Below are 24,481 nucleotides of genomic sequence, written 5' to 3'. Positions count from 1 at the left end.
GTTTTTTTTTTTTTTTTTTTTTGAGACAGGATCTTGCTCTGTCGCCGTGCTGTTGGTACATGGTTGACTTCAGCCTCATCCTCCCGGGCTCAAGAGATCCTTCTGCCTCAGCTTCCAGAGTAGCTGGTACCATGGGCACACACCACCATGCCCAGCTGGTTTTTAAAATTTTTTCATGGAGATAGGGTCTGAATATCTTGCCATTATCTTGCTTAAGTTGGTCTTGAACTCCTGGGCTTAGCAGTCCTCCCACTTAGGCCTCCCAAAGTGTTGGGATTACAGGCATGAGTCACCGCACCCAGCTGTTATTACACTAGATTGTAGTTGTTAGTCATTGTGCCTTGCCCAAATTCATGTTCCATCAGCATGTCATTGAGACACTTTCCTACATTTACGACGACGTTACTCATATCTGTAGTTCTGTGATTTATTTACTGAAAGTTTTTCATTTTGGCCAGAGTGGCCTAGCTTCTTAACTGTTGAGGTATAGTGACCTTACAGGTGGTGGTTATTGCCTGTAGAGTTCATGTCCTCGGTACAGAAAATCAAAACTGAATTTTTTTTCCCCTTTATTTCAGGATTGAATCCAGTGATCTTCCACTTCTGGCTGCTGTAGCAAGCACTCACTCTCCATATGTTGCACAAATACTCCTTTAATATACCTAAAGATTGTTAGAAATTGGTGGGAAAATAAGTAGAAACCAAGGAAGCAGACACAACATGCATTTATGGAGATTCTTTTTCCCTTTTAGACTTCCATCTGAATGAGTCAGTCACCAGGGTATCCTGCGTAGCATTGTGTATTCTGTGTATGTCAGATGGCTTTTTCTTTTTGACTGGACTTTTGGGTGGTGGTAGATTTTTAAACAAATGAAATTAAAGCAACAGTAATTTTGAAGCATTTGAAAAAGCCAAAGTGTATGGTAGAAATTTCTACAAAATGAATATTATCAAGAGTTTCATGTGATCACTGCAGTGTTATCACAACTCATAAATAGCAACAATGTCTCATGATTTAATGGCTCAGAAATAGCTATTTCATTAGTTTTTAATTTTTAATTTCTAAGGTACAGAGATCTATAAAACCTTGATTATTTGTTAGTTTTGCAATTCAAAACAGCTAATTTCTGGTTATTTCTCAAAATAAGTATTTTAAACAACCTATTAATTATAACAAACTCAGAATAATTGAGTGTAAATATGTTATGTTATCCACCCAAGTGTACATATGTACCTATTTTTTTACAAAAGCAGAGGTAGAAATACAAGATTGGTAAACATGCCTTTAAAAAATATATATTTTCAACTAGTATTGTCTATAATGCTGAAATGTTACTTATGGGTGATTTTTCTGTTTCACGCACTCTAAAATATAAGTAAAGCCAACCTTTTTTTTTTAAGGCTGAGATTCCCAAAATGAGAATACTACTTTATATCATTTGTTTGTAAGTATGAGCTATTCTTACAAATATTAATATTTGCTTATTCACTAATTTAATATAAATGAAAATTAGGATTAAAAATTGCACCAAAGCATTGGCAAAAACAATACTATATTCTTTAAAAGTGCTCAGGTAGCCAAGGCCCTTGCTTTTGGTATCAGCCCTCATGAACCCATAGGAGCTGAATATTTGTTTCACTGCTTAATAATACTCAATTTACACTAATAGAACTCATAACTCTTAAAATTATTTTTTTTTTCTAAGAGCCCCTCCCTTCCAAAAGCACATTTTTTTTCAAAGATTTTCACTTCTCAATTGTTGCCTTTGTACATACTATAGAATGTTGCTTGTAAGAAAGGCTAATAACGGAACCAAACTCTTGTAAGTAATGTAAATAGAAAGGTGGGTGGATAAAGTTTTCAATACTCTCTACTACCTCAGTTTACTTGAATACTACATTATAGTTTATAGCTTATCTGGTCTAAGAGACTTTTAATGCTAGTAGTAAAGTTGGTTTCTGCTTTCATTCACTATTTTCATCATAATTTCATCATTGATTAAAAAAAGAAAACCACTTGTTCAGTTATTAAATATATTTACTATATAACACATCCATTCTTGCTGTTTAAATTTTCAATAGATAATGGAAAGTTGTCTTTGACCTTGAATTTACAGCATTGGGTCACATTTTGCCTTGCTCTGTATGTATTCAAGAGACCTCCAACTAGACAAAGAAGAAATGGTTGTTTTAATGGAATGTAAACCTGAAATTGGTGGGTCTGCAATCTGTTTGGCCCATGACCTTTTACCTAGTCCCAGTTATTACCTGAGTCTCCCATGGATGACTTGCTGCCAAGGAGTGTTTGTGGATATATTTTCTTTGGCTTAATTTTCTTATTCTGTACATTAGCAAAATTATCCAGTTGTCTAATTTTGGAATTCTATGAGTCAATCCTTTTGGCAGAATTCAGAATATTAAAAAGTTCATACATTTGCGGGTCATTGTACCTTTTTTTTTTTTTTTTTGAGACGGAGTTTCACTCTTGTTGCCCAAGCTGGAGGGCAACGGTGCGATCTCAGCTCACTACAACCTCTGCCTTCCAGGTTCGAGTGATTCTCCTGCCTCAGCCTCCCAAGTAGCTGGGATTATAAGTGTGTGCCACCACGCCCAGCTAATTTTGTATTTTTAGTAGAGATGAGATTTCACCATGTTGGTCAGGCTGGTCTTGAACTCCCGATCTCAAGTGATCCACCTGCCTCGACCTCCCAAAGTACTGGGATTACAGGTGTGAGCCACTGTGCCCAGCCTTGTACATTATTATTTTTTATTGTAGCTCTATGTAGCAGTTGGATAATGTCTGGGTGTTTCCTTAACCATCAAACTATTCTTTATTTAAAATGTTTAATAACCATTTAGAAATTCTAGTCCTCAATAAGTGGGTGGCTCATGCTACTGTTGTTCATAAAGCTAAGCTTTGCTGGGAAGGAAATGACCTATAGTTTCTTAAAGAATCATTAATCCTTACAGGATTCGTGAGTTACTGTTTTTTTCCTCCCCCTCCCTCCCATTCCTGAGTTTTATAATCTAATCCCTCTATAATTTCTATTACCTTCATCATAGTCATTCTTTCCTTACGCAAAGCCCAAGGAATGAGCTGCTGCTACTTTGAAGTGTGGTCATTATGATGAATGTGAAAAGAGTTTTGGCTTGTTGGAAATAATTTTTACAAGTTATGGTACAGACAGTTGTTACATATCAAAAAAAAACCCTGTTTATTGAAACAGGAAATAAAAAAGGGATCTTTTACATTATAGAATTAAAACTAATTTTTTCTTGTATATAAACTAATTGGTTTGATTTTAAATATTTCTGGCTTTTATTAATATGTCTTAATTTTGAGTTTGAAAATGTTAAGTGCAATAAAAACATACTAGTACAGATTTTGTTTTGTTCCAATTGGCATACTCTGGGGATGATCACTTAAAAAAACAGATTTTACATAATGCCTACTTCTGGTAGATGTCTTATGAGATTGTTTGCTTTTTCTAAGTTACTTAGATGTTGGATATGTAAAATGTACATAGTTGTTTCTTGTTCTGTATACATTTCTCAAATGTACACTTGTATTATAATAACTTCCCAGTTCTAGGGGATATTTGTGCAATAAATACACATGTCAATTTGATGGATGGTGTTGGTCTTTCTTTCATATATTAAGGTATACATAACATTATGGACTGATGTCAGACCACCTAGATTCTTGTCCAAAGTTTGACACTTCTAAGGATGTGACCTTTCCCCATTGGTATTTCCATATTGGTAATTTAATAGAATCTACCTCATGAGGTGGTTGTGAGAATCAAATGAAATAATGAATGTTAAGGATTTAGCTCAGTGCTGGCATACTCCAAATGCTAAATAATTTTTGGCTGCTACTTTTACCAGATAATCTGTCCAGCCTTCCTCCTGTGGCCCCCCCCCCCCCCACCTACTGTTGTGAGAATTTTTAACATATGTTCTTATGAATAAAAACATAGTAACAGAAAATATAAGAGTATCTTCTTACAGTGACAAATTGAAAAGTTCTTTAAATGCTTTTATGAAAGCAAACAACCCAACAATCTAAAACCTAGAAGTTATGTAATGTTAAGAAAATTGTATTCAATACAGGCCAGGTGCGGTGGCTAATGCCTGTAATCCCAGCACTTTGGGAGGCTGAGGTGGGCAGATCACCTAAGGTGAGGAGTTTGAGACCAGCCTGACAAACCTGGTGAAACCCCATCTCTACTAAAAATACAAAAATTAACCTGGCATGGTGGCAGACACCTGTAATCCCAGCTACCCCGGAGGCTGAGGCAGGAGAGTTGCTTCTTTCCTGCCTCAGCCTCTAGAGGTTGCAGTGAGCTGAGATCGTGCCACTGCATTCCAGCCTGGGCAACAAGAGCAAAACTCTGTCTCAAATAAAAAAGAACATTGTATTCAATACAAATTACTATACTTTACAAAAAATTGGCTGATTAGTTTGGGTTTTAATCCTCTTCGTTCACTGATTTACAAGTAACTGAGCAAGTCTATTGTCTTCATCTGTATTGTAGGGAAGTCAGCTTTGTGCTTGCTCTATAGCAGTGACTCATCAGTGAGTAGGCTTATTGGTAAGCTGTCTTGCTCAGGCTAGGTTGATCTGGGCAGAGTTAGTCCTGGGGGCGGGACTAGACCAGGGGCTTTTTGATGTACCTGTTTTCATATAATATTACATATTATCACTCTTACATTTAACCAAAGAGAATAAGTGAACTGTTTCAAAGCAGAGAAGTCGCAAGTATTTGGGAAACAGCTGTCAGCTATTTTAAAGGTTTAAAACTGGTAACATTTGTGAGAAGATTTTTGCTAATGAGAAAAGGAAATACAAAGACTTTAATGTGATTTTCTGAACTCACAGTCTTTCCTGTGTGTTCATCTTGTCTCTCAGACCAGAATGTTTTCTCAACTACTATGTGGTGACAGCTGTATCGTAAAGATATCCGGGATTTCTTCATTTGTCTTTGCCAATATGAAAGGTGGGGTAGGGTGGCAAGTAGGACCAAACCTGAGCTGAAGGTGCAAGGTGGGGCTGGAAAATTGTAGCTGTGAGTGGGAACAGCTTAGGCAGATAGAAATGGGGGACATAGAGGAGTGTAATGCTTCCTGTTTTTATTCCATACTGCATGCTGGGCTTTGCCCTGTTTGCTCTAAATTTAAGATTAGTTGAGACTTCCCCTTCCTGCCCTCCCCCGCCCCCAACCCCCCGCCAAAAATACAAGCAGTCCAGAACAGAATATGTTCCCACCCATTATTTGTCAGGAGAACTTTAGTGTCCTTTGGTCTTAAAGCATGTGCTCAGTTACTCTCTCTCTTCCAATACTCAGGTGACTAGTTCTCCTTATCTTTCTTTTAACACTAACTTTGTTTCTGGTGAACCTGAATCTAGACTGATCCCTTCATCAGATTGCAGACACCTCTATCTGGGTTAAACAGTCTTCTTAAACATCCCACCAATAAACCTGCATTTTCCTCTAAGGAGAGTATTAAGTTAAAGAGGCTTGAGCTTCCTGCCTTTTCAAGTGGCTATCTTAATCAGGACAGTCCTTATATTTACCTCAGTGCACAAATTCAAATAATGATAAAGGCAGTATTGCTTTCCTACATTGTCTCAAGGGGAAGGACGAAACTGTTGATAAATATGTAAGTACAGGGAAGGTATTATTTTCATAAGAATCTTGTGATACCATTCTTGGGCATATTTGGTCTAGCACTCAAGTCAATGTCCTTTAGTATGGTACAATGGCTGGGGTTAAAAATGGATCAGACTAGTTTAGAATCACAATTATTATAGTTTAAAAGTGGTTCTCAAACTTGGTTGCATATTGGAAGCACGTGGGGTAGCTTTTGAAAAATAAGAGTTCCTAGACCCCCACTCCCAGAGATTCTGATTCAATAACAACTGACCTGGATTTGAGTTAGTAAAAGCTCTTATTTGTCCGTAGTAGTGACTCAATCTCTAGCATACTCCAAATCTCAATTCGTTACTTCATTTCAGGTACTGTTAAAACCAGAGCTCTTTACCCCGTTTTTGTTGGTTTGCAGTTATTCTGGAAAGATGGATATATGATTACATCTATTTATTGAGCATTCAGTTTTGCAATGCAACAGCTATGTAACCAGAGATGATCTTTGTCACTGGAGAGCAATCAAGTACCTCTCTTCAAAAAAAAAAATATATATATATATATATATGTATGTGTATATATATATATATATATTTCACTCTTGAGCAGGTTCATGATATTCAAGTACCTCTCTTTCTAATAGCAAAATGCCCTCTTAATAAGTTAGTCCTTAGTTCTCTTTGGTCATTCAGCAAATATTTATTCAACACCTATTATGTGCTAGGCATAGGTTTGGATACTAGGGATATGCCAGTAAATAATACATTATTTCTGTTTTCATAGAGTTTACATATTTTCCTTTTTGTGGAGAGGATAGACCAAAAAAATTATATATACATGTTACTCATATGTAATGTGCTGTCAGGTAGTAGTAAGTAAACATAAATAGTTAAGCCAATTAAAAAGTCCTTATTTTCCCACAATTTAATAAATTACTTGCATTCAGACCATTATATTTTTCTTTCAGATACAAGTTAATGCTGGTGAATCCTGTCCTGGAGGTTGCCTTTTGTCTGAAAATAGCTATTAGAACTTCACTGTCTCTCCTCACTTTTCTCTGTATATAACAATATAATACAAGATAGTAAAGGACAAGATAGATTTTGAAAATGTATACTTAAATTTAGTTACGGATAGTCATCATGTATATTAATGTAGTTTTTACTACTGCTGTCTAATGACAAAACCCAATTATTTTTGCATACTTTCTCTTGTGAAATATATACAGAAAACAGAGTAAATATATACTCATATAACCATCACTAAGGTCAATAAGTAGATCATTTTCAGCAGTCCAGAAGCCCCCTCCTCCATGTGCCCTATCCTGACCATAATTCTCTACCATCTCACTTTTGTAACTACCACTCTGACTTCATTTCCTTGCTTTCTGTTTATTATTTTACCTCTGTATATGCATCTCTGAAAGACCTAGTTTTGCTTATGTTTAAACTCTGTGTGTGTAATTATACTCTGTATTTTGTTTTACTTTTTTTCTCTCAACATTATGTTGGAGAATCGTCACTATGTGCTATGTAGCTATGTGCCATTGTAGATGAATATTTTACAATTTATCCCTTCTAGTATTGATGGATATTTGGGTTATTTCCAGTTTTTGGCTTCTATGAATAATGAACATTTTTTTCCATCTTTTCTGTTAACAGGGCAGGGGTCCCCAGTCCCCAGGCTGAAGACTGGTACTGGTCCATGGCCTGTTAGGAAGCAGCCACACAGCAGGAGGTAAGCAAGCATAACTGCCTGAGCTCCACCTGTCAGATCATCAGGGGCATTAGATTCTCTAGGAGCAGAAACCCTATCATGAACTGCACATGTGAGGGTTCTAGGCTGCATGCTCCTTATAAGAATCTAATGCCTGATGATCTGAGTTGGAACAGTTCCATACTGAAACCCTCCCCCAACCCCCACAGAAAGTTTGTCTTTCACAAAACCAGTCCCTGGTGCCGTAAAACGTTGGGGACTGTTGCTATAGGGCATATATCAAGGAAAGGACTTGCTGTCATAAGGTGTGTTATGTTTCAGCTTTATTACTTTTTTTTGCCAAAAGTGACTTCCCAACTTGCACTTAACCAGCAGTTTGAGAGAGTTCCTCTTGTTCCACATCCTCACAAATACTTAAATGTGTTTTGGGATTGTTGTAAGTGAAAAAAACTATACTAAAAAAATCTACTCAATTATTCAGAGTTGAATTTCTACTTTAGAGGAATTACTTCCCAGGCCGGGAGCAGGGACTCATGCCTATAATCCCAGCACTTTGGGAGGCCAAATTGAGTGGATCATTTGAGATCAGGAGTTCAAGACCAGCCTGGCCAACATGGTTAAAATGGGTGAAACACCGTTTCTACTAAAAATACAAAAATTAGCCGGGTGTGGTGGCGGGCGTCTGTAATCCCAGCTACTCGGGAGGCTGAGGCAGGAGAATCCCTTGAACTCCCAAGTAGTTCAAGGGACGTTGCAGTGGGCTGAGGTCACGCCATTGCCCTCCAGCCTGGGCAACAAGAGCAAAACTCTGTCTCAAAAAAAAAAAAAAAAAATCACTTCCCAGAGGCGAAATCATGGAAATAATAAAGAGTGCTTAGATTGTGCAGGCAACATACTAAGTGCTTCATGTGAAATTTCTCACGTAATCTTAAGAAAATTCTGAAACAACAGGCCCTTTACTATATTCCCATTTAACATAGGAAAATTAAGATGTTAAATAACTTCAAGTCACTTAACTAGAAGAGGTCTAATATTAGAGACACAAATTCTAGGTCTATTTGCCCCTAAAGTTCAAGTTCGTGGTGATCATGCTTTATAGTTCCTTTTCCCTCTTTCAAAATATTGATGTGACTCTGAAAAATGATCCTTGAAGAACGGAAGGGATAACTTTTGTTTGTGATCCTAGGCAGACCTTTGAGAGGTTATATTTGTACCAAAAATGATGAGGAAAACAGATCGTCTGCAACATCCTGTGATTTTTCCACGATTACTTTATTTCTACAATGGCTATGCCACACTTCCCTGGTAAGGTTTTTGCTCTATACCTGAAAAAGAGAAATGCTAATAGTATGTTGTAAACTCCCAGTTTGGGCAAGCCCCAGGACCAACAGAAAACAACCCTTAAGTCATTGCGGGTCCCAGAAATGGTGTTGAACTCTCATTGCTTTCAAATATACTTTTAACTCTTATTATGTCATTAAAATTACTGTGAATCGGTCATTAGTTTTGGAAAGCGTGTCATAATCATAAATCACCTTATTTAGTGAACTATGCTAACTGCTGTGAGAAATACCAAGGTGTACCTAGATGTGGTTACAGCCATCAAGGAGCTTAAAATTCAGTGGAAAGGTGGTGTCGCCAAAGTTAGTTACCTATGAACTTACGAGAAAGGGTAAGGAGTATCCCAAAACGGTGGATTCTGAAATTGTCAGTGAGCTTATTGTTGAAACAGCCTCAGCAGCTCTCTGGCTGCTCCTAAGAGAGTTGTTTTTCTTACCAAGGGACCAGTGAAACAAAATTGGCTTTATTCGGTCTGTTGGGAAGCAGACTAGAATGTAAAAGTATTGCAAAAGTTGCCACTCGAGTCCCAACACTAAACCCAGTTGCCTGAGGGAGGGTTGCCCCGGGCATTTAGTTACATGAACGCAGTCTAAATCCAGTTTTTTGACTCAAAGGTAATCGTGAGCTGGCCGCGGCACCGGCTGCCCATCCTGGCCGTGAAAGTTTGCTTTCTCTGCCCTGGTCTCATGACGTCCGTTTCGAATAGATCAAGCACTTCTCTGTGGGCAGCTTTCACAAGAGATTTCGTTTTATTTAAAGAGATATGGGGTGTGCGTGGACTTCCTTCTTTGCCGAATGGCGGCTTCTACTTCCGCATATTCAAAGTCGGCAGTAGAAGTTGCAGAGGGGAGCGCAAACCCGGACTTGGCCACGCCCTGGGCTTCCGGATTTGGGCACAACAGTTCTCTCCACTCAGAACGCCTCCCCACGGTTCTGCCCCAAACTGCTATTTTTGCTTAGGCCCTCAGCGCGTTTCCGGTCTCTCCAGCTGATGGAGAAGCCGGAACCTCAACGCCAAGGCCGATCCCGTGACGGATTTAGGTGAGGTCTCGCGAGGTGTCTTTAAATCTCACGACGACAGCAGGAAACCACTTACCCGCACCGCCCCAATTCTAACGTCACAGTGGAGTCACTCCCTTGGGCGTTCCTTAGCGTGCGCGTGCGTGCTGCGCATGCGCACTTACTCTCCCCCGCCCCCGCCAGGGTTTGTCTCCGGCCAGTCGCGCGTGGGTAGAGGCCCTAGGCGGGCGTTGCGAAGGGTTGTTTGCTTGAGTTTGGACCTTGTTACGGCGCGAAGTTCCCTCCTTGGGGCGGGGGAAAGGTACCGCACCCGCTACCTAGGGTGAATGAACTGTGGCGTGGGCTGCTAAGGGTAGGCTGCAGAGTACCCAGGCCGTGGCCATGAACTCACCCGTGGATCCTGGCGCTAGGCAGGCGTTGAGGAAGAAGCCGCCCGAGCGGACTCCAGAGGTGAGGCTGGTCGACCCTTATGTGCGTCCCACAGTCCAATAGACAGCATCCCCCTGTCTGTCCGAAACCCGCGGCGACTGCCCTCTTGCCAGAGTCTCGCACCTGCTACTGGGAATCTGTTCTCTTGAGTCTCTGCCCTGACCCGACCCTTGTCGCCAGCAGGGTGCCAACCGCCCTTCCTGCCCGTGATGCGGTCTTAACCCGCGTACCCATCCCTTGCCGGGAACTTCTGAGTGTCGTTAAGAAAGCACCATTACTAAGTCGTATTTTCTGAGTTGAGTAATAACGAGTTTCGGAGTTAGATGCCCATTCGTTTAAGTAGACTATGAAAAACGAGATGAAAATTGTAAGGGAAGTATCTCAGCCATGTAATTTAGAAATAGTTTTTCTTTAAAGGTCCCTGAAATATTGTACGGTTGCCTAAAAAAAGAGAAAGTTTTCAAAATTAGTTTAAAGGTTTGCATCCAGTCAAATGGTAAATTCTGTAGTAGATGATGCATGTTTAAAGAACTCCGCTGTAGGTACTTTTTCAGACTGTCACTGGGAAATTTTACAGTATTTTGTGCTTGGATCCAAAATTTGCTGTGTCGAGTTAACAGTTATGGTGTCAGCTCAAAAGATTTTCTTTCTTGTTTTCTGGCATGTAACTAAAACCTGTTAGCTTTGCTTATCCCGATAGAATGCTAAGGTTTTGGGGAAGGTTTTCCTTGATTTGGAGAAGTTTCTATGACAAGTGGTACATATTTTCTAAACAAAACACTAACAACAATGTGAGTGGATTGTTGGGTTGTCTTGTTTAAAGTTGCAATAAATGAAATGCTTTGGTTAATTCTTCCTAAGTCACTGTGGAGTTTTTCAGATATATAGTGTTTTGCATACTGAGTCTTAGTAACGTTGGGCTGACCTTTTGGGTCGTGACAATTATTCAGGCCATAACGGATGCCATGATAGGTCAAATTATGTTATTGAAGATCCTGATGTTTACATAGGAATAGCACAAATTCTACCACTTTCCAGAGTTCTCTTTTTGAGATATACATTTATAATTCGATGAGTTTTTGTTTCCTTATGCTGATTCTTGAAGTCAATGTGAGCTAATTGAAAGTATGAATTTGAGTAGGCAAATTCTCTTACAGCTTTTATAGCCTTGGAAAGTATTATACAAGGCTTACGATGTGTAATGTAGGTTTTAATTTAATGTTATTTTTTATTTTTTATTTGAGACAGTCTCACGCTGTCACCCAGGCTGGCATGTAGTGGCGCGATCTTGGCTCACTACAACCTTTGCCTCCCTGGTTCCAGCGATTCTTCTGCCTCAGACTCCGGAATAGCTGGGATTACAGGCAGGCGCCACCACGCCTGGCTAATTTTTTGTATTTTTAGTAGAGACGGGGTTGCACTATGTTGCCCATGCTGGTCTCGAACTCCGACCTCAAGTTATCTGCCCGCGTTGGCCTCCCAAAGTGCTGAGATTACAAGTGTGAGCCACAGTTGCCCGGCTGCTTTTAATTTTAAACATTACTTGTGGTACTAAATTCACATTTTAATAGAAAAATCCTACTGCTCTTTAACAGCAGAATTATTTATTTTGAAATTGCCTATTTTATTTTATTTTTTTTGAGATGGAGTCTCCCTCTGTAGCCCAGGCTGGAGTGCAGTGGCGCGATCTCAGCTCACTGCAATCTCCACCTCCCGGGTCCCGGTTCAAGCAATTCTCCTCCCTCACCCTCCCTAGTAGCTGGGATTACAGGCACACGCCCCTATGCCTAGCTAATTTTTGTTTTTTTAGTAGAGACGGGATTTCACCATGTTGGCCAGGCTTGTCTTGAACTCCTGACATCATGATCCTCCCGCCTTGGCCTCCCAAAGTGCTGGGATTATAGGCGTGTGACCTGCGCCTGGCTGAAATTGCCTATTTTTGAACCTTAGGAAATTTTCTAAACTGTTCATAAAGTTATGTTGGCCACTGTGTGCTGTGTTAAGTACTTTATTTTGTTTAACTGGAACAGCAGCATTGTTCAAGGGAATGCTAAACAGCTGCCCACAGTACGCAGAATGTAGCCCTGACATCTAGCAGCGTAAGAGGTTAACTGATGCATTGGTAGTGCTTTTGAATGAGCGTAGAATTTGTTTGGGGTAAAGAAGTATGAAGAAGGAAATCTGAATCCTAGTGATTTGTTTGTGATAAATAATTTGACGAAATTCTCGCAAGTTCATTTCTGTTTTCAGAAGGTCCTTACTTTTACTGGACTCCCAAGGGTCTATTATAAATATATTAGCTCAATAGTTGGTTATGGGGAGTCTAGCAGCTGAAGGCACTAGTCTCTGCACTCGGTTGTATCCATAAACAAAGCAGGTCTGCCCTAGTAAGATTTACATTCTGATAGCATGAAGAGGGGGGAAGGCAAATAATGAATATACTAAAAGGTAAGTTACATAATATGTAGCTTTTAATTGCTATTAAAAAAGAGCAGAGTAAGAGGGATTGAAAGCAAGGGGCAAGGGCTGGGTTGCAGTTTAAATAAGGTGGTTCGTTCGTCTGGGTTGAGAAGATGATTTTTGATCAAAGACTTGATGCATGTGATGGCATTAACTATAGGAGTATATGGAGAAAGTGCTTTCCCAGCAAAAGGAGCAATCGTTGCAAAGGCCCTATGTTGAGAGCATGTCTTGATGCATTCCAGGAATAGCAAGCAGCTTTGTGTGACTGGAGAAGGGTGAACAGGTGTGAGAGTAGTAAGAGATGAAGGAGTGGAGATAATGATACATAGCATAGGGCACATCATATAGAACTTTCTAAATCATTGCAAATTATTTGACTTTTCAGTGAGGGGGAGCACTGAAAGATTTTGAAGCAGAGGAGTGATATTGACCTACTTAACCTTTTTTCTTTTATTTTCTTTTCATTTTGAGACAGAGTCTTGCTCTGTCGCCTAGGCTGGAGTGCAGTGGTGCAATCTCGGCTGACTGCAACCTCTGCCACCCGAGTTCAAGCGATTCTCCTGCCTCAGCCTCCTGAGTAGTGTGTGCCACCTCGCCCAGCTAATTTTTTGTATTTTTCGTAGAGATGGGGTTTCACCATGTTAGCCAGGATGGTCTCAATCTCTTGACCTCATAATCCACCTGCCTTGGCCTCCAACGTGCTGGGATTACAGGCATGAGCCACCGCACCTGGCCCTGCTTAACCTTTGTTTTTTACTTTTTTTTTTTTTTTTTTTGAGACAGAGTCTCACTCTGTCGCCCAGGCTGGAGTGCAGTGGCACGATCTTGACTCACTGCGACCTCCGCCTCCTGGGTTCAAGCTATTTTCCTGCCTCAGCCTCCCAAGTGGCTGGGACTGCAGGTGTGCACCACCACACCCAGCTAATTTTTGTATTTTTAGTAGAGTCGGGGTTACACCATGTTGGCCAGGATGGCCTCAATCTCTTGACCTCATGATCTGCCCACCTCGGCCTCCCAAAGTGGTGGGATTACAGGCGTGAGCCACCGTACCTGGCCTGCCTTTTGTTTTTAAAGAGGGTCTCACTATATTGCCCAGTCTGGTCACTAATTCCTGGGCTCAACAGATTCTCCTCCTTCAGTCTCCCAAGTAGCTGGAACTACAGGCATGTGCCACTACACCTGACTCCCCTATTGGGTAGTCTCCTGGCTGCTGTGTTGAGAATAGATTGTAGGTGTTTAGGGGCAAAAACGGGAAGTTAAAGGCTATTATTGCATTAAATCAGGTAAGAGATGATGGTAACTCTGACTAAAGTGATAGTGATAGTAATGGAAGTGGTGAGAAGTGGTTAAGTTTTAGAAATATTTTGCAGGGTTAGCCAACAGGATTTGCTAATAGATCAGATGTGGACCTTGAGGAAAAGAGAAGAATCAAGCATGACTTCAAGGTTTTTGGCCTAAATAACTGGAGTGTTGGAGTTACAGTCAGAGAGGTTTGAGCCGCCATCAGCGAGATGGGGAAAGCTGCAGGAGAAGTAGGTTTTAGGGGCAAGATCAGAAATTCAGTTTTGAACATGTCAAGTTTGAAATGTCTGTTAGAAATGAGTAAGAAGTTGCATATACAGATTTGTATTACTAAGAAGGCTGGGCTGGAGATAAAAATTTTATAGTCATCAGTTTATAGATGTTGAAAGTCATGAGACTGGGTAAAATTAGCAAGTAGTGAGTGTACATAGAGAATAGAAGAGGACCAAGGACAGTGAATGCCATAGGACATGAGATCAATATAAGGTCGGGGAGAAGAGTAGAAATCAGCAAAGGAGAATGGGTGGAAGCACACATTGCAGTAGGAGAAAAACCGAGAGAGTGGTGGTGTCATAGAAGCCAAATTAATAAGCTGTAAAATAGAAGGGGATAAAATTATTTGTTCAGCTAATTTTTCCTTGAATACCTACTGGGTGCAAAATGTTGTGAAAAGTGTACAAAGGGATAAGAATTAGTATGTTGAAATCATTTGTTTGTATCGTATAATTGATGAGTAAATAATGAGTAAAGAACTCCTTGTGTTTCTGGGTCAAAATGAATGGTTCCTTTATTTTGAACCATCTGTTGTCCTTAGGTGGAACTATCAACTCAGGCATAGTCCTAGTGAGCCAGACATCAAGTACAGACACATGTTGTAAAGTGTGCCATTTAGATATCTTTCTAACACAGTGTGTGTGTGTGAGAGATTTCTCCTACTTATAGATTCAGCTTCCACAGAACATTGTCTTTCCTGAGCTAGTTCTCTGATTTCCTTTTTCAATTTGCAAAGATATTCTTATGGAAAATTTTAGACTTAAATACTCTATGGACAATTAAGTGCAGTAAAACAACAAAAGCTGTTAAGGTACAGACATACCTCCCAGATACTGCAGGTTTGGTTCCAGACCACTGCAGTAAAGCCAATATCCCAATAAAGTGAGTCACGTGAATTTTATGTCCTAGTGCATATAAAAGTTGTTTACACATATAGTAGTCTACTGTGTGTGATAGCCTTATGTCTAAAAAAATGTATATACCTTAATTTAAAAATAATTTATTGCTAAAAACACTAACCAGTCATTTGAGCCTTCAGCTAGTTGTCATCTTTTAGCTAGTGTAGGGTCTTGCCTTAGTGTTGATAGCTGCTGACCGATCATGGTGGTGGTTGCCGAAGGTTGGGGTGGCTGTGACAGTTTGTTAAAATAAGACAATGAAGTTTGCCACATCAATTGACTTCCTTTCATGACAGATTTCTTTTTAGCATGTGATGCTGTTTGATAGCATTTTACCTACAGCAACTTCTTTCAAAATTGTCCTCCCGGACTCTGCTCCTGCTTTATCAACTAAGCTTAAGCTTATGTGATATTCTAAATGCTTTGTTGTCATTTGGACAGTATTTATATCATCTTCACCAGGAGTAGATTGTCTCAAGAAATGACATTTTTTGCTAATGCATAAGAGGCAGCTTTTCATCCACTCAAGTTTTATCATGAGATTGCAGCAATTTAGTCACACCTTCAGGCTCCATCTCCATTTTTTTTTTCTTTCTCCCTTGTTTTTTCTCTTTGAGACAAGATCTCATTCTGTTGCCCAGGTTGGAGTGCAATGGCATAATCACAACCCACTGCAGCCTCTACTTCCCAGGCTCAAGCGACCCCACCACAGCCTCCTGAGTAGCTGGTACTAGAGGCGCATGCCATCATGCCTGGCTGATTTTTTTTTTTTTTTTTTTGTAGAGACGAGGCCTTGCTGTGTTGCCCAGGTTGGTCTTGAACTCCTGGACCCAAGCAATCCTTCCACCTCTGCCTCCCAACGTGCTGGGAGCCAGCCCAGGCTCCATTTCTAATTCTAGTTCTCTTGGTATTTCTACCACACATACAGTTGCTTCCTTCACTGAAGTATTGTACCCCTCAAAGTCATTCATAAGGGTTGGAGTCAACCTCTTTCAAACTCCTGTTAGTGTTGATATTTTGACCACCTCCCATGCTTCACAATTTTTTTTTTTTCTTTTAAGTGATAGTCTCACAACATTGCCCGGACTGGTCTTGAACTCCTGGGCTCAAGTGATCCTCCCACCTCAGCCTCCCAAAGTGTTGGGATAACAGGCGTGAGTCACCATGCTTGGCCCACAGATGGTTTTAATGGTATCTGGAATGACGAATCATTTCAAGAAGGTTTTCAATTTTCTTTTCACAGATCTGTTAGAGGAATTACTATCTATCTCAGCTGTAGCCTTATGAAATGTGTTTCTTAAATAACAAGACTTGAAGGTTGAAACTTTTCCTTGATCCATGGGCCACAGCATGGATATTGTGTTAGCAGGCCTGAAAATATCACTAATCTCCTGGTGTACCTCCATGTGAGCTCTTGAGTGACAAGATGCATTGTCAATGAGTAGTAGCATTTTGAAAGGAATCTTTTTTTCTGAGCAGTGAGTCTCATTGGTCTCATCAGTGGGCTTAAAATATTCAGTAACTCATACTGTAAACAAACGTGCTGTCATTTAGGCTTTGTTGTTTATTTATTGAGCACAGGCAGAGTAGATTTAACATAATTCTTAAGGGCCTTAGGGTTTTCAGAATAGTAAATGATCATTGGCTTCAACTTAAAGTCACCAGCGGCATTATCCTCTAACAGGAGTCAGCCTGTCCTTGGAAGCTTTGAAGCTAGGCGTTGATTTTTCCTCTCCAGTTATGGAAGTCTTAGGTGGCATCTTCTTCTGATATAAGGCTGTTTTGTCTACATTGAAAATCTGGTTTTTAGTGTAGCCACCTTCATTAATTATCTTAGCTCTTCAGGATAACTTAACTTTTTATGTTAGTGGAGGTGGCTTTTTTTCTTAAACTTCATGAACCAACTTCTGCTAGCTTCAAACTTCTTCTGTAGCCATCTCATCTCTCAGCCTTTTAAGAATTGAAAAGTTAGGGCCTTGCTCTGGATTAGATTTTGGCTTAAGGGATTGTTGTGGCTGATTTGATCGTCTATCTAGACCACTCACACTTTCTCAATATTAGCAGTAAGACTTTTTCACTTTTTTTTTTTAATAATTTTTTTGTCCACTAAAGTAACACTTTTAATTTTCTTCATGTGCTTTTTCTCTGCATTCACAATATGGCTAAATGTGAGGTGCAAGAAGCCCGGCTTGGGGCCATTGTTAGCCTTCCTGAGTTTAATCATTTCCAACTTTTGATTTAAAGTGAGAGATACGTGACACTTTTCACTTGAACGCTTAGAGGCCATTGTAGGGTTATTAATTGGCCTAATTTCCATATTGTTACGTCTTAGGGAATAGGAAGGCCCCAGGAGAGGGAGAGAGAGAGAAGAGGGAACAGCCAGTGAAACAGTCGGAACACATAACATGTATCAATTAAGTTTGCCATCTTACATGGGCACAGTTTGTGGTGCCCCAAAATGATTACAATAGTAACATGAAAGATTGCTGATCACAGGCCACCATAGCAAATATAATGAAAAAGTTTGAAATGTGGGAATTATTGAAATGTGACACGGAGACATGAAGTGAACATGTGCTGTTGGAAAAAAATGGTGCTGTTGGAAAAAAATGGTGCTGATGGACTTGGTTGATGTAGGGTTGTCATGAACCTTCCATTTGTATTTTAAAAAAAAGAAGAAAAAAGGAAACAACCCCACAATACCAGCCAAACACAATAAAAACAGGGTATGCCTGTACTTCTTTGTGTCATTATGCCAGGATTCCTTAAAGAAGCCACAGTCATAATTAGACCTTGAACTTGGCTGTTTCTCAGCTCAGTCCAATTTAGTACCATTCTTTATAACCTTTCTTTTTTTACTTCAGAAAGAACTCCTTATATTTCCCTTAATGTTTATTTCCCTCTCAGTGCTTGATGCCATGATTTGCACATATTAAATGATGAATAAATATTTTACAAGCCAAGATTTGGAAATACATTTTGTAAAGTCATATGTTAAAAAGGTAGTACTTACTATTCATTAGAACTGCTAACTTTGTGTTTCTTGGACAGTCTTAGTAGCTTGGTTTCAATTAGTTGTTATATGCTAATGCCTCCTAGGACTATGTTTTCCAACTTACCCCCTAAATTTTATGTGCTTCAGCCTCATATATCTAACCACCTTGTCCTCCAGGTTCTTCAACCACTTGTCCTAAATTGAGCCATCATCATTCCTCTTCCTTCATAATCTGTTGGCAACTGGCCAAGTTGCTGTCTCTAGACATTTGTATTCTTTCTCTTCATTCCTCATAGATGCAACTTGCCACTATACTTTATCCCCTGGATCTTTTTATTTGCCCTTTTCTTACTAGTTTTACTACTCTAGTTCAGGCTATTTTATTGTTTCTACCCCCAAATTATTGCTTGAGTCATTGAGTCTTGCTGCTAGAGTGATCTTCCTCTCCAATCTGATTATGTTCTACTCTTGTTCAGAATTTTATTTCTCATTTCCTAGGTATAGATTAACAATATGTTATTCAAATCATTTTTGTGGATTAAAAGAGGAGCTATTAATATTTATGTCAGAATAACAGGTTAAAGAGGGACTGTCCCACTTAAACTGAGATATGGTTACCTCACCCAGATGATAACATTAATTTGTACATTCATTTAAGAAATAATATATCTGACATATTAAAAACCAAGGTTGTAGAGAGGAGTTGGGACCTGGTCTCTATTCATCAATGACTTGGGAGACATAAGAAAACGTAAATGTAATAAATGTTTTAGTTATTAGTGACAAAAGTATGAGTAGGGCTTTGGGATTGCAAGATGGGGAAAGGAACAAGCTTCATGGAGGAGCATTGAATTCAGTGTTAAATGTTATGAATTGATTTCTGGATGATCAAGAGAGGTCATTCCAAGCTGAGAGGCAGGAGGAAAAGTACTGGTGGTGGCAAGCCATGTATAGTTGTAGAAGAAGCCAATCTGTAAGTCTAGAGCAGGCATTCCCATTGGAAGTGATACCACTCCCAAAGATGCAAAAATTGCTTTTTAGGGGAGTGGGAAAAAAATCATAGCTATTGGTATGGTTTTTGGCCCTCCAAAACTCAACCCTAAACTGACAGTGTCTTATTCCTTAGTATTTAATTAAGAGATCGGGGAGTGCTTAGGAAAAATTGTCTGAAAGGTTCTTTGGGAGGGGGTGAAAATTTAAAAAAAGTTGCAAAACACTATGCTAATGTCTAGGATGTTTGGGGATGATGGTACATGATGTCAGATGTTAAATGATGAAGCTGGGTGTACTAGCAGGGTTTGGATAATTTCAGCAATTTGAACTCCATCTTATAAATAAGAGAGAAAGAACCATTGCAGGGTTTAAAGCCTGGAAATAAGATCACTTTTATAAAGACTACTATGTGAGCATTTTGGAGATGTAATTGAGTGAGGAGGAGCAGAGACAGGGAGGCTTGTATGTATACAGGTAGACTGGACGTATTTTTTATCCCAACTGAGATATTTTCCATGTGAAAGGTAGGACTACTAGTGATTATTCTAAGATAATATGGAAACCAAGAAGTATGTTTTGTTGTTAGAAACAAGTGCAGTAGTTCAGGTGTGAGATAAAGTCCTGGACCCAGTGGGTGGATGCAGTTAAGTGGGATAGTGAGATATTAAGGAGGTAGAATTGGCCCCACCTGGTCACTGGTTGGAAAGATGATTTCTCCCCCTCCCCCAGACTTTTTTTGAAAACTTTGAAATGAACTGTAAAACATAAAGTCCATATGCCCTAAATATACATTGCCAGATTAGTTTGTTTTGTTTTGTTTTGTTTTGTGAGATGGAGTTTCGCTCTTGTCTCCCAGGCTAGATTGCAATGGCATGATCTCAGCTCACCACAACCTCCGCCTCCCGGGTTCAAGCGATTCTCCTGCCTTAGCATCCCAAGTAGCTGGGATTACAGGCGCCCGCTACCATGCCTGGCTAATTTTTGTATTTTTAGTAGAGATGGGGTTGCACCATGTTGGCCAGGCTGGTCTCGAACTGCTGACCTCATGATTTGCCTGCCTCGGCCTCCCAAAGTGCTGGGATTACAGATGTGAGCCCTGCACCCACGCCTGGCTATGTATTTTCAGTAGACACGGGATTTCTCCATGTTGGTCAGGCTGGTCTCGAACTCCCAACCTCAAGTGATCCGCCCTCTTCGGCCTCCCAAAGTGGTGGGATTACAGGCATTAGCCATTGCGCCCAGCTATTGCCACATTAATTTTCACAAACATATTTTACTGTGTATATCATGATACAGAATATAGATAAAGAATATTACCAGCACTCTAGAAATTTCCCCTTTTTCCTTCTCAGTCAGTATCCTCCCAAAGGAAACCACTGTTCTGGTTCTGTCATTATAGATTTGTTCTTTGTGCCTTTGAACTTAATTTGAGTGGAGTGGTTTTTTCTTTGTTTTGTTTTGTTTTTAAAGACAGGATCTTGTTGTGTTGCCCAGGTTGGCCTCCAGCCCCAGGGCTCAAGCAGTTTTCCCAAGTAGCTGTGAGTGCAGGTGTGTACCACCATGCCCAGCTCATCGTGAGTATTCTTTCTGGCAACCAAGAGGACTATGAAGCTACCTTAGTTCTTTGCATTTTGCCTTTGTACTGGACTTTGAACCTCCTCTCTTGGGGCTTTCCTTGTTATTCATCTGATTATCTATCCTTTATATCCTGACACTAAAATCTCTCCTGTTTCTGTGCATTGCATAGGATGGGAACAGTATGGTACGGTGTTACTGGCCTTTGCATTTTGCATTTGGACAAGCCTACTTCAAATCTGGACTCCAGTTCTGAGAATTTGGCCCTAGGCGAGTTATCTAACCTCTCTAGGACTGAATATCTTTTTGGGATTCTTGTGTGGACCAAATGAGATAATATATGTGAAATAATTAGCAAAGTGTCTTGATAATAAACAGTAAATGATAGTCTGCATATTAGGTGACTGTTTTCTCTGTGTGGAAAACCATCCTCTGGCCTGGCACGTTCTGATTCTTCACTAAAATCTCTAGTGCTCTTTTGCAGAATTGTGCATCCTTCCTTCCTTACTTTTCCACTCCTCTGTGTTCCTAGATACTTTGCGCCTTCTTCCACCATAGTAATTACTGTGCTGTGTTATGATTACTTGCATATTTCTCTGATTGTAAGCTCCTTGAAGACAGTGAGTGTACCCTTATCTCCCAGTGTTCATTACACAGTACTTGGTACATAGTAGATATCTAAATATTTGTAGAGTAAATGACTTTAAAAAGAAAAGCAAGGCTGGGCACAGTGGCTCACGCCTGTAATCCCAGCACTTTGGGAGGCCGAGGTGGGCGGATCACCTGAGGTCGGGAGTTCGAAACCAGCCTGACCAACATGGAGAAACCCCGTCTGTACTAAAAATACAAAATTAACCGGACGTGGTGGTGCATGCGTGTAATCCCATCTACTTGGGAGGCTGAGGCAGAAGAGTCACTTGAACCCAAGAGGCGGAGGTTGCGGTGAGCCGAGCTTGTGCCATTGTGCACTCCAGCCTGGGCAACTAGAGTGAAACTCTGTCTCACAAAAAAAAAAAAAAAGAAAAGAAAAAGAAAAATATTGTTCCTTTACTATTCTAATAGTGATTTCTACTGGTGTAATATTTAAAGTGCTGAGATGAAAAGGCTTGATGAAGTTTGGCAAAATGGCAAAATTTGCTATTACTATTCTCATTAAGAATAAAGTAACATTGCCATAAACACTGTTTTACCTGGCAGTTCTTGAGAGAGAATTCATATGGAGGAAACGTAGTAATATCTTGGAACAAATACTCCTTTTCTGCATGGCTTCAAAACACATTTGCAGGGAACATCACAGAAAAATATATATAAATGCCAGTTTTGACTGTTTATGTTCTTTCACCAGATGATTCAAAACTTCTGGGCAAATTTTCATGCTCTGCTAGGTGTCAGTGTAATTGCCTACTTAAAATCAGAAAAAGTTTTTTTTTTTTTTTTTTTAAGAACTATGTCTTTTTGGTTATTAAAAGTTAAAGAGGCAGCTGGGAATTTAAAAAATGTAAAATTTGGTATATTATAATCATTTATTAATCTGTTCACAGAATTTAGAAAAGTGGCCTTCAAATGTATACTTGTAGAGTTTTTTTCTGAATTGGTGAAAGAGCACCATTGTACTTGGAGTCATTTTGGAGTGAGTCACTGTGCACATCCCTGGTTGGCAGAACAAAGATTCTGTTGTACTTTTCCACAGCAGATGCACATTCAGAGGGTTCCTTGGAAAGAAAAATGACTTATTTATACTTCTGGGGCCCCTTGACCTTCATTTGTAAATCCAGTTGGATAGACAGGGAATGTTAGATCTGGATGAGACCTGGATTGTCTGGATGAACATCTTTTCCAGGCCCATCATTTTGCGTGTGTTGGAGATTCCCAACTCGATGAGCTTGACTACAGAATGAGCAATTTTATTAAAAACTTTAGATTGTGGAAGCATAACCAACGCGTGTTTGATGTTCCTTTGGCATGTAATGCCAAAGGTGAGACACATTCTCCCCTATTTTAATAAAATTGCTCATTCTGTTTTTATTTACAGCCAGACCTTAGTTTACCCAGGCTGGTCCAATGTGAAGTCAAATGATAAACACAATGTTACAGAGTTCACAATCAGTCTGTCCCTTGCAGGGACCAAGATTTTTGTCTTTAGTCAAGCTCATCATGCCTGCCTCCTCCTTCCCTTTGGAGAATTCTGAGGGAAGTTCCTCAGTCTGTCAGAATCAAAATCTTAAGTGTCTGGACTTCCAAATGACCACAGCTTTTCTCAAGTTAAGAAGCCAAACTAAAATAGGTTACCATCCTCTGGTTTTTTTAGGAAAGAGTTTATGAGTATCACAATGCCTGGTATGGAGTTTGGATTATTTATAGGATTATTAAATGACATGACTCTCTGAGGCACAGGTGAATACATAATATTTTTTTTTGAGGGAGACTGCCTAATGAACATTTGTGCAGTAAATATTTTTTAAGCACCGTTTCATGTGCTAGGGTTAAAAGATTAAAGGAAGTTCTTCCATCTGGGGAGGAGATAGCAAAACACATAGACAAATAAAATATGGCCTGATTAAATACTGTGATAATTATAAATATCAAGTGCTCAGGAGTTTGTAGGAAGGCCTTTGTGGGAGAAGAGCAAAGGGTAGGCAGGTGCTGTTCAAGTTGTTTTAGAAAAGGGAACCCTGATGAGTTTAAGATACAGTTGGCCCTCCATATCCATGAGTTTTGCATTTGTGGATTCAACCAACCAAGGATGGAAAATAAGTTAGGCCCATGATCGTTGTGCCTGTGCTGAACATGTATAGACATTTTTTCTTGCTAGTATTTCCTAAACAGTACAGTATAGCAACTCTTTACATAGCATTTCCACTGTATTAAGTATTAATAAATAATCTAGAGTAATGATTTAAAGCATACAAGGCCAGGTGTGGTGGCTCATGCCTGTAATCCCAAAATGTTGGGGGCTGAAGTGGGTCCTCAAACTCCTGGTTGCTTGAGCCCAGGAGTTTGAAACCTGCCTGGCCAACCTGGTGAAATCCTGTCTCCAAAAAAAAGTACAAAAATCAGCAGGGTGTGGTGGCGCATGCCAGCTACTCAGGAGGCTGAGATGGGAGGATTGCATGAGCCCAGGAGGTTGAGGCTGCCGTGAGTTGTGATCGTGCCACTGCACTTCAGCCTGGGCGACACAGTGAGACCCTGCCTGAAAAAAAAAAAGAAAAAGAAAATAAAGCATATCAGAGGATGTCTGTAGGTTATATGCAAATACTATACCATTTTATATAAGGGACTCAAGTGTCTGTGGGTTTTGATGTCCACAAAGGCTTCTGGAATGAATTCCCAGTGGATACCAAGGAACAACTATATATAGAAATTTAGATGAAGAAGGGAAGGTGTGTTTCTTGAAAGAGTAACAGCATATGCCAAGGCCACAAGGTAAGTATGGTATGTACATGCAAGTTGCCTAGGCAGCTGAAACACTGGGACAAGAATGAGTGGTAAAGTAGATGGAGCTGGAGGAATAGTCAGGATCCAGATCATGAAGAACTGTGTTCTCCTTATTAAGGAATTTAGATTTGGCTTCCAGAAAGATCGCTTTGGCAGTATATGTGAAGAGTGGATTTTACTCTTGGCGTGGTTTCTCATGCCTGTAATCTCAGCACTTTGAGAGGCCAAGGTAGATGGGTTACTTGAGCCTAGGAGTTTGAGGCCAGCCTAGCCAACATGGCAAAACCCTGTCTCTACTAAAAATACAAACAATTTGCTGGGCATGGTGGTGCACACCTTTAGTCCCAGCTGCTTGGGAGGCTGAGGCATGAGAATTGCTTGAACCCGGGAGG

The 24,481-nt window shown here is 40.0% G+C and overlaps 2 protein-coding genes across 8 annotated transcripts in view; both read left to right on the top strand.

Annotated features, from left to right (window-relative positions):
* FNIP1 (folliculin interacting protein 1) overlaps positions 1-3,629 on the top strand; it is a 166,854-nt gene extending 163,225 nt beyond the window's left edge. For all 3 annotated transcript variants that reach the window (XM_012002448.1, XM_012002447.1, XM_012002449.1), the window contains one exon: positions 579-3,629. In XM_012002448.1, coding sequence (XP_011857838.1) covers positions 579-657 — 79 coding nt within the window. In that variant the 3' untranslated portion in view covers positions 658-3,629. The remainder of the gene's footprint in view (positions 1-578) is intronic.
* A 6,271-nt stretch (positions 3,630-9,900) lies between these two features.
* The window catches only part of RAPGEF6 (Rap guanine nucleotide exchange factor (GEF) 6), a 219,391-nt gene continuing 204,810 nt past the window's right edge, over positions 9,901-24,481 (top strand). For all 5 annotated transcript variants that reach the window (XM_012002443.1, XM_012002445.1, XM_012002442.1 and 2 more), the window contains exon 1: positions 9,901-10,175. In XM_012002443.1, coding sequence (XP_011857833.1) covers positions 10,107-10,175 — 69 coding nt within the window. In that variant the 5' untranslated portion in view covers positions 9,901-10,106. The remainder of the gene's footprint in view (positions 10,176-24,481) is intronic.

This window comes from Mandrillus leucophaeus, unplaced genomic scaffold (genome assembly GCF_000951045.1).
Source record: "Mandrillus leucophaeus isolate KB7577 unplaced genomic scaffold, Mleu.le_1.0 Scaffold688, whole genome shotgun sequence".
Lineage (NCBI taxonomy): Eukaryota > Metazoa > Chordata > Mammalia > Primates > Cercopithecidae > Mandrillus > Mandrillus leucophaeus.
Note: the sequence above shows the minus strand (reverse complement) of the source record. Positions and strands in the feature narration are given on the sequence as shown.